At 42.1% G+C, this 15,605-nt stretch overlaps 1 protein-coding gene across 5 annotated transcripts in view; it reads left to right on the top strand.

The window, feature by feature from the left end:
* Window positions 1–15,605, top strand: part of PLEKHG1 (pleckstrin homology and RhoGEF domain containing G1) — a 229,699-nt gene that overhangs the window by 134,178 nt on the left and 79,916 nt on the right. For all 5 annotated transcript variants that reach the window (XM_066372995.1, XM_066372992.1, XM_066372993.1 and 2 more), the window contains one exon: window positions 2,834–3,339. In XM_066372995.1, coding sequence (XP_066229092.1) covers window positions 2,932–3,339 — 408 coding nt within the window. In that variant the 5' untranslated portion in view covers window positions 2,834–2,931. The remainder of the gene's footprint in view (window positions 1–2,833; window positions 3,340–15,605) is intronic.

Here is a 15,605-nt window from a genome sequence, read left to right as displayed (position 1 = left end):
TCCAGATCTATGGGAGTAGGTTGCTCAAGAGCCTTCCCAGTGCCCCGGCTTCCGTTATGTTTGGTCCTAACTCAGACTCATTCGACCCTTGAAACCTTAAGGAATCCTCATATACTTTCCAAGTTAATGAAAGTGAGATCAACCTCGTGGTTATGGTTATAGTGGATGCCAATAGGAAGAAATTCTTCTCGTGTCTGCTCCTACTTTGGACTGTCCAGGACTTTCTCAACACCAATCCCAAATATGGGCAAGCATCCTTTGTGGCAAGCTTACCTCAATGCCTGGCTGCTTCTTGGATTTTTGCCACACTACAGTTGGATCATGCTTTTTAGTGCAAGTGCAATTTAACTACTATAACTAGTCCATGTTTTATAGGCCATAAAGTTGTTATAGAGCAAGCAGAAAAAGAGTATTGCAAAAGCTTTAAAAATTTGTGGCAAACTTAAGCCATGTGGTAGTGGTTAATGCTGATAAATAACTCATTTCCTACACATTTCTTACCATTCTTTCTTGTTGACCCATTAGTTCCTTTTCTTTATATTCAGTAACTTTAAATTTGCACTATAAGTTGGCACTGATATTTGCCAGATATAAACTCTCTAGCAAAAGTCAGGACATTGAAGGATACAGATGTGATGGATGCTTTGTATTCTAGGAATATTAGTACCAGCTGTTTAATGACATTTATTATAGAGTCAACAGAAATTCACATTCCTTTTTGAAAAATGATCATTAATCTATATTCTTGTTATTGTACTTATCTTCCTTTAACTGTCCAAACATAAATTTCACTCTTCTAATTTTCTAAACAAAACCCATAAACATGGATTTTTGGTGGTCAGGTACTCTACCAAAATGAAGCAAACTTCTTATCACACTGTTTATTGCAAGGCATTCTGTTTCTATAAATCTGGGATCACATCACAGGGGAAAATGTTGACCCTGCCTTACAAATGAAAACATTTGGAACTTTGTGTTTAACCAGAATAGCTTTTAAAAGGTTAAATTTCATGTAGAGCCTTTATGGACCCATAATTTCAGAGCTATGGGTATTGTGACCTTTTCACTTGGCAGATATTCTGTTCCTGTGGCCTCGTCCAAACACAAATAGCTCCCCTGGCAGGGTAGCTCAGTTGGTTAGAATGGCGTCTCAATATGCTGAGGTTGCAGGTTCAATCACCAGTCAGGGCACATACAAGACTCAACCAATGAATGCATGAATAGGTGGAACAACAAATTGATGTTTCTCTCTCTCTCTCTCTTCCTTCCTTTCTCTCTAAAAAATCAACTTAAAAAAGAATAAACACAAACAGCCCCATTTTAAAAAAAATACATCATTTTCTCATACAGTGTGTCTGTAAAGTCATGGTGCACTTTTGACCAGTCACAGGAAAGCAACAAAAGACGATAGAAATGTGAAATCTGCACCAAATAAAAGGAAAACTCTCCCAGTTTCATACCTATTCAGTGCATTTCGATGTGGGCTCACACACAGATTTTTTAGGGCTCCTTAGGTAGCTATGGTAGCTATCCAGTATAGCATCTACAGACTCGTCACTGACTGATGGCCTACCAGAACGGGGTTTCTCCACCAAACTGCCGGTTTCCTTCAACTGCTTATCCCACCGAATAATGTTATTCCTATGTGGTGGTGCTACGTTATAAACGCGCCAATATTCACATTGCACTTTGGTCACGGATTCAAATTTAGTGAGCCATAGAACACACTGAACTTTCCTCTGTACCGTCCATATCTCGACTGGCATGGCCGTGGGCTGCTCCGCTGTATACACGGTGTTACATCATCATCTGCGCATGCGCACATGCTGCCACATCATCCTACAGAAACTGGGAGGGTTTTCCTTTTATTTGGTGCAGATTTCACATATCTATTGTCTTTTGTTGCTTTCCTGTGACCGGTCAAAAGTGCACCATGACTTTACGGACACTCTGTAATGTAATTCCTATATTTATTAATTATTTAATTATATGATTACACTGTCATATTATCTAACTTTACATAGCGAGTGTTGTGGTTAGTCAGATATACTCTATAATATCGTAGCTCCATACAGACCACAAATGGAATGTCGGCTTTCAAGTAGAGATTTAGAGACATGTGGTGAGAGGGCAAGTTTGAAAGGGGGAGGTGTGGGTCTTAATATTTTGGTTTTTCTTGCCAAGGATTAGAAAAATATTGTCCATGTGAGACTTTCTGTAATGTGTACTATTGACATGTAAGGTCGTCAGCGCCTCTTAAGTCAGGTAGCGGGGGTTCCAAGATGCAGCCTTTCGATGTTGCGGCATTAAGATGGAATGCCCGAAACGCAGAACAGTGATTCGCAAAATTCCATTGGAATCACGTCGGGCGCATTTTAAGTACATAAGAATCACTTGTGGTGCTTGTTAAAGCTCTGGGGTCCTTATGCCCTGACCGCTGGGCTTTGAATTCAGAAAATCGGGGCCAGTCTGCATCTGTTCGTCATCCCAGGTGGTCACGTTTGAGGCGATGGTTGCAGTGCCTCTCAAACATTAACGCGTGTGCACATGGCCCTGGCATCTGACAGACAGCCGACTGACGTTCAGTAGGTCCGGGGAGTGCCCACGATGGCACATCCCACACGGTCCCAGGTGGTGCTTTCGAAGCTCTTAACTTTGCAACTCAACCAATGACCGTTATCTTTGCATGTCCTTCTATTACTAACTTGCTGCCTTTTTTTGTTTTTGACTCTATATTTGGGCTGGGTTTTAATCGCCTTGAAATCTTCTGTTTGTTATTTGAAAATACTTAACCTTGCTTATCTTATCCTTTTTTTTCTTTCAATGTGTGTAGATGTCCACCAGTTGCCTCTTAAAGTGCCATTAGCTGTTCCTGAAGATCCAGACCCCGAGACCACAGCCAGGAATTCCCGCTCCCCAGAACCGAAGACCATGGAGCTCTCGGACAGCGACCGGCCGGTCAGCTTCGGCTCAACATCGTCCTCGGCTTCTTCCCGGGACAGCCACGGTTCCTTTGGCAGCCGAATGACCTTAGTTTCAAACAGCCACTTGGGCTTGTTTCCCCAGGATAAGGAAGCAGGGGCCATAAAGCTGGAGCTGATTCCAGCCAGGCCGCTCTCCAGCAGCGAGCTGCAGAGGGACCGCATTGCCGGGCAGCAGGGCGCGGACGAGGGCGGCGAGAGGCAGCCCCGGACCCAGCGGAGAGCGGAGGCTCACGGGGCCACCAAAACAAACGCCGAACCGGCCACCAGTCCCAAGCTGCTCTACGTGGACAGAGTTGTTCAGGAAATCCTGGAGACTGAAAGGACTTATGTGCAAGATTTAAAAAGCATCGTAGAGGTAAGGCAAACTTTATTTTATTTTTATTTATTTTTATTTGTTTTTAGAAGCTGGAAACAGGGAGAGACAGACAGACTCCCGCATGCCACCGACCAGGATCCACCCAGCACGCCCACCAGGGGCGACGCTCTGCCCACCAGGGGGCGATGCTCTGCCCATCCTGGGCGTCGCCATGTTGCGACCAGAGCCCCTCTAGCGCCTGGGGCAGAGGCCAAGGAGCCATCCCCAGCGCCCGGGCCATCTTTGCTCCAATGGAGCCTTGGCTGCGGGAGGGGAAGAGAGAGACAGAGAGGAAAGCGCGGAGGAGGGGTGGAGAAGCAAATGGGCGCTTCTCCTGTGTGCCCTGGCTGGGAATCGAACCCGGGTCCTCCGCACGCTAGGCCGATGCTCTACCGCTGAGCCAACCGGCCAGGGTGCAAACTTTATTTTAAAGCTGGTCATGCAGGACGAATATGCTTGCAAGATAAAAGATCCAAGCCAAATGTCGGGGATGTATTGTCTCCTAAAGATGCAGAAGTGGTGTGAACGTTTAAACAGATCATAACTTAAGAGAAACCCTAGGGTGCCACTCATTGTGTTAAAATCCTCTACATATTTGCATTAATGAATTGATTATGTGTTAGGAGCTAGAATGAGGATAATGTGTTCACCCATGTGTTGTGTTAACAACTCCTACAGCAAAGATCTGAGTGCCTGGCAGATAGTGGGGTAGACAGAGGATGGAGTAGGACCTTAGGCCTCTAGAACTGCAAGTGTTAGGTGTCCCTGGACCGAGCCACATCGGGCTACCTTTACCTTAATCACACTACCCACTGGTGCCTGGGAGCTTCCAGAAATACTGATACCTGGGTCCACCTCCGAGACTAGAATTTCATGCGCCTGGGTAGTATTTTGAAAGATCCCACGTGATTCTAATGTGCAGGCAAGCTTGGGAACTGCTGCTCTATGCTGTTTTCCATATTGGTTGGCACTTGGCAGAAGGTAGTAAAGGGTAGAGAAAAACTGTGGGCTTTGTCTTGTCTTGGGAATTTCTGTTCACTTTTATAGTCAAGTTTCCATCAATTATTTGACTCTGTGCAAATTGAGCTCCGCTAATGTGCCAGCTTTCATGTTCTGGAAATTCAGTTATTAATTTAATTTGACTTTGATTTATAGATAGGTTTTTAAGGATTAAGTAAGAATGACCAGAGCAGCTCAGATGTGAACTCATTCTCAATTAACAATTATAATATTAATATGTTAAAGGCAAATTTAGATATTATAAAGCTATAACCACTTTGCTGCCTGGTAATATACCAAATTCTCTCATTTGTTAGCACCTACTTCCTGTTTTAGACTTTCAATCTAAAATGTTTCAGAGTATAGGAGAATATTTGCTGATGAGAACATTCTCTACCAAATACATACATTCTTATAGCTTTAGCAAAAAATAAAATTAAATTCTAAGGCATGAGTGTGTGTTGAGTTCCACTAATAATAGAACCAGACACTGTCTACTTAAAAATAGTTATGACATAACTTTCTAGTAAAAATAGAAAAATCAATTGATGCTCAACCAAAACAATATGTGATACCAAATGTCAAATAAGCCAGGCCAATTGCTTTTCAGTTTCAACAATGATGTCATTTGTACTTGAGAAAAAATACCTATGAAACTGCCAAAATTTTTACAACCTCTCAGGAAATTTATAGTTGTCAAAAGCTTTCTTTGGTCTATCCTTTTTCTTTCTTTCTTGGAAACTTTTCCACCGAATCAAAACTTGCTATACTGAGAGAGAAGCCTTGAGTTACTAACTGGTATTCCATGAACACTCTCGCTTTTTCTGGGCTACTTGAGGCATCTTGGGTGAGAAAGTAGAAGGTAAAACATGAATGGAAAAACAGATCAAGGAAACTTGCATGGAGCTGCCATGCTGCAGGTTCCAAATTGTAATCCTTTCCTTTCCCCGAGAAAATTTCTTTTGGTGATGAGGAAAATAAAAAGAGAGAGAGGGAGAGAGAGGGAGGGAGGGAGGGAGGGAAGGAGGGAAGGAAGGAAGGAAGGAAGGAAGGAGGGAAGGAGGGAAGGAGGGAAAGAGGGAAGATCAAGACGATCAAGACAGAATATTTGCTAAGAAAGTTTCAGTAAAACTTCTATTTCAGGCCCTGGCTGGTGGCTCAGTAGATAGAGTGTCAGCCCAGCATATGGACATCCAGATGCCGTTCCTGGTCAGGGCACACAAGAGAAGCAGCCGTCTGCTTCTCCCTAAACCCTACTCCCTTCTCTCCCTCTTCCCTTTCTGCAGCCAGTGGCTCAATTGTTTGAGCATGGCCCCTGGTGCTGAGGATAGCTCCATTGGAGTGCATCAGCCTCAGGTGCTAAAAATAGCTCAATACTGGAGCATCAGCCCCTGATGAGGTTGTCAGGTGGCAGGTGGGACACATGCAGCGGTCTGTCTCACTGTCTCCCCTCCTCTCACCTAAAAAAAAAAAAAAAGTGGAGTTTTTTGTTAGTTTACTCTATCTCAGCAATTATGATTTCTGGGGGAAAAACAAAGTCTAATTATTTGTAGAGGTAAACTAGTAAGTCACTTCCCATGTATGCAGTAGAATAGTTCATACGTTCTGTACTCTGCTTATTAAATCCTATCTAACTAATATCCTTCAATAGTCATTCTAAGTTTAATGAATTTCCCCATGAGTAGTGCCTTTGATCTGTATAACATATTCATATATAATCCTCACAGTTCAGGTTCTGATTTGGTTTTTAGGATTTATAAACAGAAGCATTTTTATAAAAGATGATTGATATATACACTGACTTAAGAGACATTAAAAAAAGAGAGACATTAATAATGGGATTTGGCATCTTTGATATCATCATAGTTATTTATTTCTGAGAAGAGATTCTTCCAACTTTACTTAGGCAACAGGGTTCTCAGTTGTTGGTTACATATGCAAAGAAGGCCATACCCATATGTAGATACATTATATTAAAATAATCTCAAATATATAGGTGTTTTTCCTTTCCCATTCTGTTTAGGGATTCAGAAACAAATTCCTCATGGTTTCTGAACATTCAACTAAAAAAATGTTATTGTTATTCCTGTTGATCTTCAGTCCTTGAATTACTCCCTAGACCCTTCCGTCTGCCCCACCCACCATCATGGCTACTCTATCCCCTGCTTCCTCACCCAACATCCAGTTCAGTTACTTTTGTGCACTTGACATTTGAGGGAGAGAGGGAGGTGAGGTCTTGACTGTTGCCCTTACTCAAAGGAACAATGGAGCCATTATTTCCATTTCTATGTATGGCTCCTAATAACATGCATAGACAAAATTAGATAATAAAGAAATTAAATTTTCAAAGTAAAAGTAAAATAGCCAGTGATACAATTGTGGAGAGACAGAATTCCATAGTTGGACAGTAGAAAATAAGGGTCTCTTTCATATTTACGGAGACTTTAGACTGACTGAGCAGGGGCTCTCGTGGGTAGAGTGGGTTACTGTAATCTTTCTAAGTGGTCTACAAAAGAGCCTTTGAGAGCCTCATAAGATTTGGTCCCGGATATTGTTCATGGCCTGTTTTAACCTTTTAGGAAAGTTTTAAATAGTTCGTATTACATAATGCTGTGTAATTAGAAGTTACATCCCTACTATGAAATGGCATCTCTGAACTGTAAGAGATGCTAAATTAAGTCAGCTTGGGAGTGTCGAGGATATGTGTATTATGAAAAAAAGTGGGTAAAGTATACATATTTGTGACACATATTTATTTTTTCTATTATTTTCCAGAGGGCTAGGATTCTTTCCAAGTACTTTTATCCATACAGTGTGTTCACAAGCTAAGAATTGAGTATTATAACAATAACATTTAAAATTTGAAGAGCCAAAGCCTTAAGCATGTCTTTGTTGAAAGCACTCAGCATTATTCAGAAGCGGTTGCTGAACCAGGAGTAGAATGATGTACTCTGACTTCTCCCTCCCCCCCACCCCTGTTCTTGTGTTTATTAGTCTACATTTACTCTTTGATCATTGTGTGATAGTAGACAGTGTCATGGTAGGTAGACGAGAGGAAGTTACTTTTCACACATAGTGACGTAAAACACATTGAAATCTATTCTGCCCATTGCCAGAGCTTAGAAGAAAGACTAGCCGCTCTTAGTATGGAGGGACCCAGCTCGTTGGAAGAGGAACTCTCTTCCATGGGGAAGCAAGCCTTCTCCTGCATTTGTGCAGAATGGGAAAGGACCATGCCAAGGGAGTTGGTGCAGTGACTCCCATTTACTCGACTTGGCTCTTAGACTCGCGAGGTGACTAAGACTTGGGTGGAATGAAATTTGAGTTGGCTTTTGTCCCAGGTCATTTCTCCCTGAAGGACAATACTGAGGATTTGAGGTGGTTCCCGATGAAGGATGGCTTCCTATTGATCCTGTTGGAGACAGGATTGGTAGGTGTGGAAAGGGGAGTGTGTGTGTCTGCCCCGTCTCCCTTAGCTCTAAAGGGCTGACTCCACACGGGCCTTCCCTGGACCATCCATTACTGCTCGGGACACTTGACAAGAGGAGAATGGCCTTGAAACAAGGGAGGAGGCTGTTGGGAAGAGGTGACTTGTCATGGATTGTACTGTCTTGGTACTTGCAGATGTCCTCGTGCAGTACTTTCCCTCCAGGTTAAATAATACTTATTATATTAACACTTTTTATGAGGTTCATGGAGACTAAAGTTTGTGAACGCTGAGGGAACTATGTGTTCGGTGCTACACGGTAGGACTTGGCATGAATTGTCTTTAATGAAAGCTTGTTATGTGGGCGGATTTAATAAAGAACTTACACCGTGGTAGTTGGCACAATGTAATGTACTTTTTCTTTTATATGGCATTTGAACACTTTTGTTTGAATGTCTCTATTTGTTCTTTCCTCTCAGGGCTTTTATCAAAATGGATGAATGAGATCTATCTTAAAACCATGTAAGATCTATGATAATTTAGAAGCAAAACTATTAAAGAGCTTGACCAGTGGTGGTGCAGTGGACAGAGTGTCGACCTGGGATGCTGAGGTCCCAGGTTTGAAACCCTGAGGTCACAGGCCTAAGCATGGGCTCATCTGGCGTGAGTGTAGGGTCACTGGCTTAAGCATGGGATCATCAGCAGGATCCCAAGGTCACTGGCTTGAGCAAGGGGTCACTGACTTAGCTTGAGTCTCCCCAGTCAAGACACGTCTGAGAAGCAATCAATGAACAATTAAAGTGACGCAACTACAAGTTGATGCTTCTCATCTCTCCCCCCACCTCTCTCTCTCAAACAAATAAACAACAACAACAAAAAAACTGTTAACTAGTTTTCTGCTTCCTCAAATACTGTTCCTCAAATAGCACATCTAATCACTGTATGTAATCCCCCAATCTCACTGCCTCGTCATCTTCATGTCTCGTTGCTGTCATTGTTCCTGTTCTCCCTTCCTCCCTATCCCGTCTCAGTCTCATCTCTTGCCACCACAACAGTGACAAAACCTTGCAAGGTGGGAACACAGCGGTTTTGAGTGGCATTCTCTTCTACTCTGCAGTCCGGTTGGGAGGGCCTTTTTCCTCTCTCTGTGCCTAAGGGGTTTGCCCACTTTGAATGTCCTGCTGATACCTTCCTGTTGATTGTAACGGGCAGCAACAATGGTTGCAGGTGAGCAGCGTTCAGGGAAAGCCGAGTGAGCTGGGGTCTGCAGAGTGGCTCCGCGAGACCCGCTCTTGGCTTCTCACAAGGATTCATGTGTATTTAATGACTGATGGCAGTTTAGGTTACGCAAGTCCATAAAAATTTTTATAGCCGAATCTTAATTTATGACCAGACTTTGAGTCAAAACTAAGGAAAGTTGTTTTGTTTTTTTTTTTAAATACCCACATTGGTCAGATTCTCTTGCAAGCTTGGTAGACAGCAAGTGTTAACAATGTGACGCCTTAAACTTTGTGGTTTTGCACTACCTCATAGCTTCCAGCAGCTATTAATATACTCCATGGCTACTACTTCTAAATTTTCTAGAAATGTGCCTTAATAACAAAAACAACAACAGAAAACCCCACAAAAATATTATAGTATTAACAGCAACTGTTGTCTGAGTATTTATCATCTATTAGGCACTGGATTAAGCATTCATAGCCTCTCAGCCCCATCGTGTGCGTACCATTATAATTTTTCCATTTATCACAGCAGTCTTGACTGTATAAAGGATAAAGGAACTTGTCCTAGGTCCCTTAATGGTTTGTGGTACAGCTGGAAAGGGAACCCAGGTTCCATTCAAAGACCCCATCTCTTACCACTCCACTAGTCCACACTGTTATCACAAAGCTCTTAGAGTCTAGCAGAGAATTCAAAGATTTTGGTCCTCTCTCAAAGTTCTTAAACTCTCTAGAGCAGGGTTTTGTAACAGCAGCTCCATACACATTTTGGATTGAATAATTCTTGGTTGCGGGGGATAGTTATGCACATTGTAGGGTGTTTAGCAGCAAACTTGACCTCTACTCACTAGGTACCAACAGAACCACCCCCATCCCCACTCATGGCAACCAAAAATGTCTCTAGACTTTGACAGATACCCCTTGAGAAGCAAAATGGTCCTGAATGAGTGAGACCTACTACTCAAAACACTTGGGACACATAGTGTATAAGGGTAGGCTAACCAACAGTAACAAATAGACCTGCAAATTTAGTGAATTAATACAACAGAAGTTCGTTTCTTTCTCCTGTAACATCCATGTGTTAGTGCTGAGGGCAGTGGGAGTTGTGCTCCTCTACACAGTCATCAAGGATCCACGCTGGTGAGACTGTGACCTTCAGCCTGTGGCTTCTGAGGTTGGGGTGGTCTGCACCATCTCAGTTAGGTACTATGGCAAGAGGACATGGGGCCATGCATTTTGGAGGTTTCTGAGGCAGGCATAGAAGTGGCTCACACCCTTCCTCTCCTTCTACGGGTGAGAATCTGGTCAGGTAGTCAAACTCTAAAAAAGGCTGGAAGATGTATTCTAGCTATGTGCCCAAAGAAGGTAGATAACATTCAATGAACTGGCCATCTCTACAATGCACTATACATACAATGCATTATATTTACCTTGGTGTGTGTGTGTGTGTGTGTGTGTGTGTGTGTGTATACCCATATATATATATATATATATATATATATATATATATATATATATATACCCTGAACAACCCAGTTTGAACTGTGTGGGTCCACATATATATGGATCTTCTTTAATAAATATACAGTCAACTCTACATATCTTAGGAGTTTCACATCTATGAATTCAACCGACTTGGTATCAAAAACAGTATGTTTGATCCTCAATTGGGAATGTGCAGATGTGAAGACCAACTTAAATTATACATGTATTTTTCCTGCGTGGAGGTCAGCACCGCTAATCCCCATGTTGTTCCAGGGTCCACTGTAATGGAGACGTCTTCACTGTAAAACCTACATCATGTATTCCCAGCACCATCGCTAAAAATAAAAATACATAAAGCATAAAGCAAGAAAGATGTTGATGATGCTTACTGCTGAGATTATAGTTACCTTCTTTACTAAATAACCCTATAGCCTGACCTGTGGTGGCGCAGTGGATAAAACAATGACCTGGAACACTGAGGTCACCGGTTCAAAACCCTGGGCTTGCCTCGTCAAGGTATTATATATACTGGAAGCAACTACTATGAATTAATGCTTCCTGCTTCTCCTGCCCTTCTCTCTCTCTCTTCTCCTCTCTCTAAAACTCAATAAATTAAAAAAATAATAATAACGCCATAGAATGTTTTAAATTGAGTTCTTCATTTAGGGCTTAAAACAGATTCGGACCAATGTACCTTCTATTGCTCCTCTCCCCCCCCCCTTACGGGTCTCTATCACCTCCACTTTTCTCTACCCCTTGTCCCATCGCTCGCAGTTACCTCCCCCTTTTGCTCTCCTAGTCATTGCTGTCTACCTGACCTGCCAATAGGGCTCTTTGGAGTTATTGAACACCAGGTAGTGTTTCTGTTTAAAAAGAGGGCTGCTGGGTCTAGCAGAGGTCTCACTTACCTTGCTAGTATTCTGGAAATAGTGTTCTGGCATCAATGGGGGCAACAGACTAGAGACCTCACTGATAGGATGCTGCTTGGAAACTGTGAGTTCATTGCCACGCTGATGAAGTTTGCGAGACCATTGAATTTGCTCCTTTTTATTGCCCTGCCCTTTTAAAAAACTCATTTCAGTGGCCATTCTGAGAAGCCAAAATGAGAATTATGGGCACTTAAAGAAAAAAATAATCAATGATGAACATGGGATCATAGAGATGACCCCATGGTAGCTGGTTTGAGCCCAAAGGTCGCTGGCTTGGTGCCCAAGGTTGCTGGCTTGAAGCCCAAGGTCGCTGGCTTGAGCAAGGGGTCATTGGCTCAGCGGGGGCCCCCAGGTCAAGGCATATATGAGAAGTAATCGATGAACAACTAAAATGCTCCAACGCCAAGTTGATGCTTCTCATCTCTCTCCCTTCCTGTTGGTCTGTCTGTTTCTCTCTCACACACACACAAAAGAAAAGAAAAAGTAAGGTGTTAAACTTGATTTAATACATTTTTAAGCCTTGTACTCCCCAGATCGACTGGCGTCTTTATGGATGCTCTTCCATAAGAAGTTGAAGTCAACTTGCATTTTTTCAGAGATGAACTTGTAGAAAGCAAATATACCATGGATAAATATATATGTACTGCTTACAGTTGACCCTCAAACAACATGAATTTGAACTGTGCAGGTTCACTTATATGTGGATTGTTTTCAGTAAATACCTGCACTGTTTTCCCAAGATCAGACGAGATCAAGCGCATTCCACGTGGTATGGCCACAGACCACCTGCACTATCTCTGACCGCAGCTGGGAGTCCGCGGATGTGGGAGGCTGCCTCCATGCGTTGGTCTACGCCATTTTATACAGGGGACTTGAGCATCCACAGATTATGGTATCTGTAGGGGGTTCTGAAACCAATCCCCTTTGGATACAGAGGGATAGCTGGTGTTGTTAAGTTTTTGAAGAGTCAGGATTTATACTCACATTTTCAATCATACGGGAGTCAGCACCCATGCCCCCTGTGTTGTTCAAGGGTTAACTGTATATTGTTAACCTTTACTGTAGTACAGTTTTCAAATTACTAAGGACTTTGTAGCATTAGTATAAAAATCATCAATTCATATGATAATTATGGATGCAGTAACATTCCTTAGTGTCTTCCTCATGAAATACTGAATCTCAGATAGTGGAGAGGTCACCCTTGAATTCTTAACAATCCTGACCTATGACTTCATTCTTGAAACGTGGAGCAGGGATGAATAGTTGAGGCAGTCTAAGGATGCCCGGGGTATTAGAGGCCCTAAGTCAGGCTTTGTAGGGCATTCTTCCCAGCTCACAAGAATTCGTGATCGGAGAATTGTTCATAGATAGAGATTGTTTCTAACACCCGTCACAAATGTCTAAGATACAAGGAAGAGAGAGTACAGATGAAACAGGGGAAAGAAAGGAATAGGTTTTGAAGTGCCTACGTTAGGCTCTGCGGGAACGTGGCATGACATGTGTGCTCCTAAAGGTCACTCACTGCGAAACCACGTGGGAGGAGGTAGGCTTGTAGGAAAAAGGGTGCTGAGCGCAACACTCAACAATGTCACGGTGACACATTTAGAAAATAAAAAGATAGGAACCTAACAAAAGTGGAGGCAGTTTTCTACATATTCAATAGTTCAGAAATACACACGTATTCTAGTAAATGCGACACTTCACCACGAGAAACCTGAACTCTCTTGTGGAAGCCCCTAGTTCCCATACGTCAGTCACCCTCCGTGTGAGAGAAAGGACAGAGGGAGCAAGAGAAAACAGACCAGTACAGAGGAGAAAACAAGGGGGAAATGTAAGACAGGCTAAGAGGACAGAGAAAAAGTAGAGAGCAGGCCACTAGCAGGGTTGCAGCTTAGGAGTTGTTATGAAACAGGGTTACCTGTCACCAGCACAAAGTTGTTGCACCTGCTCTGGTGGCTGTGGCCCCGGACACACAGCGTGGACTGAGCTGGTAAGCTGCTGAGAGTGTGTGGATTTCTGGGCTGAGCTCTGGAACCAGGAGCAGCTTTCTGTGTTCACCTCGTGTTTCTCGTGGATGAAATCCTGTCTAAAAAGAAAGGCAAAATTAGGAAGTTTAAATTAAGTTCCAATTGTTCCCTAATATATTAATCATGTGGGAACAAATTTGTGTTTTCAAAACAAATGTTAGAGCAGAACTCACTGTATTTACTCTTTCGAGGTGTTATACTCATTACAAACAGGTCTCAGCACTCTCCCCTCCCCTGTGCTCAGAGCAGAGGATTGAGGAAAATACTAGACCAGTTGTTAAAAAGACATGGTTTTCCATTTATGTTAACTAAGACTAATAAAGACAGTGACAAATATCCATAATGCATTTTTTATTCCCATGTCATAAGAAAATATGCTTTAAGAGAATTTCAAGCTTCTTTAGCAGTTTGAGAATTTATTCGTATTTTTTAAAACTAACAAATAGATCTGTACTCTAATTTTAGTTCAGCAAACATGATTACTTATAAACACAAATAGAATTTTTTTTTCTTTTACTGAAAAGATTTGCACAATTTGATCAAATATTCTTTCACAAACGATAGATAGCCTTTGGAGTCTATGAAACTCTTGGTGCACCAAGAAAATTTCAAAGGGAACTATTAGCATTTCTGATGTTAAAGTTAGAATATTTTCCACCTACAGTTGCAGATTCAGTTAGACAATGTATTAAGGGAGAGGGCTGACTTAGAACGTAAATGGGGAAAAAAGAAAATAGAAACTATACTTTTCACAGACATAACTGAGTACATTAATTTCTTTTGAGTGATCAAGCACTTGTACACATGCCTGCAACTAAAAAGCCCCTTCCCATTCTATCGGCCTTTTCTTCTGAGGCAACATTTTGATTTTTTTAAATGAAAAGGCATTTCAAAAACTTCAGTGAACTCTGGTGATGGAGTAGCTATTATCACCAGTCTGCTAAAGAACTGCCACTATATTTCAAAGCCTGCCCACAAGCAGAATGCTGTTGAAGATTTGCTAAAACAGGTCCTGTTCAGTTGGGCTCAAATCCTGCTGCCTTTGGGTGTGTGCCATCTTGAATATTCAATTATATCGAGTGGGTAGAAAGTTATATTTAAAATTATGTTCTAAACCAACCCACCTTCAGGTGGGAGAAGTTTCCCATGGCCAGAAATTTCATCCAAAGAGTAGATGTTGCTTGTGAAACAAATTATATGGAAGAATTTATCCAGGTATTGTGACAAGTCTGAGTGTGTGTGTGTGTGTGTGTGTGTGTGTGTGTGTGTGTGTGTGTGAAAGCAAACCTGCTCTGAAACACTCAGAAAAGGAAGAGGCAACTTGAGTTGATGCATACGATGGGTGGCCCATCAGCCAACAGAACTTAATATACTGCTCACAAAAATGAGAGGATATTTCAAAATAAATATGAAGCGATAAAAAAAGAAGCATTTGATTTATTTTATTAAACAAGAACATCAGAAAAGCAAACAACAAGTCAAAGATAGTTGTTTGATTATGCAAATGAGGCATAAAACCAACTTTTATTTCATTGGTGAAAATGCCCTATACAAAAGGCTGAAAGTACTGGCGTATCTGCACGGTCCCTGATCCCCTCATGTTTGTGAGCAGTGTGATTATCTGTCCTCTGACCATTTTATATTTTTGATTTCTCCTATGCCCACCAAGACTACTTTGCCACTCATGGGGGATAGCACTGTTCTATATAGCGGTTTGCATGGAAGTTTTTAATTTCTTAAGTGCGGTAAAACATACATGAGATTTGCCATTCTAACCACTGTCAGTGTGAAGTTCAGTGGCATCCAGTACATTTCCATTCCCGCACCACCATCACCACCACCATCTCCGGAACCATCACCCCAAACTGAAACTGTGTCCCCAATGAACAACAGCTCTTCCTTCCCCTTCCCCCGAGCCTCAGGCCGGCTTTCTTTCAATTTTTCAGAATAGTAATACACATAACAGATTTTACTCTCTTAACCATCTTTAGTGTACAGGTCAGTAGCGTTAGTATATTCACAAGGTTGTGCAACGGATCTCCAGAATTCTTTCCATCTTGCAAAACGGAACCTCGGAACCTATTAAACACAACTCCCCTTTCTTCCTGCCCTCCCCTAACCACCGTCCTGCTTCCTGTTTCTGTGAATCTGACGACTATAGACACCTCACAGAATTACA

This window comes from Saccopteryx leptura, chromosome 3, assembly GCF_036850995.1.
Source record: "Saccopteryx leptura isolate mSacLep1 chromosome 3, mSacLep1_pri_phased_curated, whole genome shotgun sequence".
In the NCBI taxonomy this organism is placed as follows: domain Eukaryota; kingdom Metazoa; phylum Chordata; class Mammalia; order Chiroptera; family Emballonuridae; genus Saccopteryx; species Saccopteryx leptura.
Note: the sequence above shows the minus strand (reverse complement) of the source record. Positions and strands in the feature narration are given on the sequence as shown.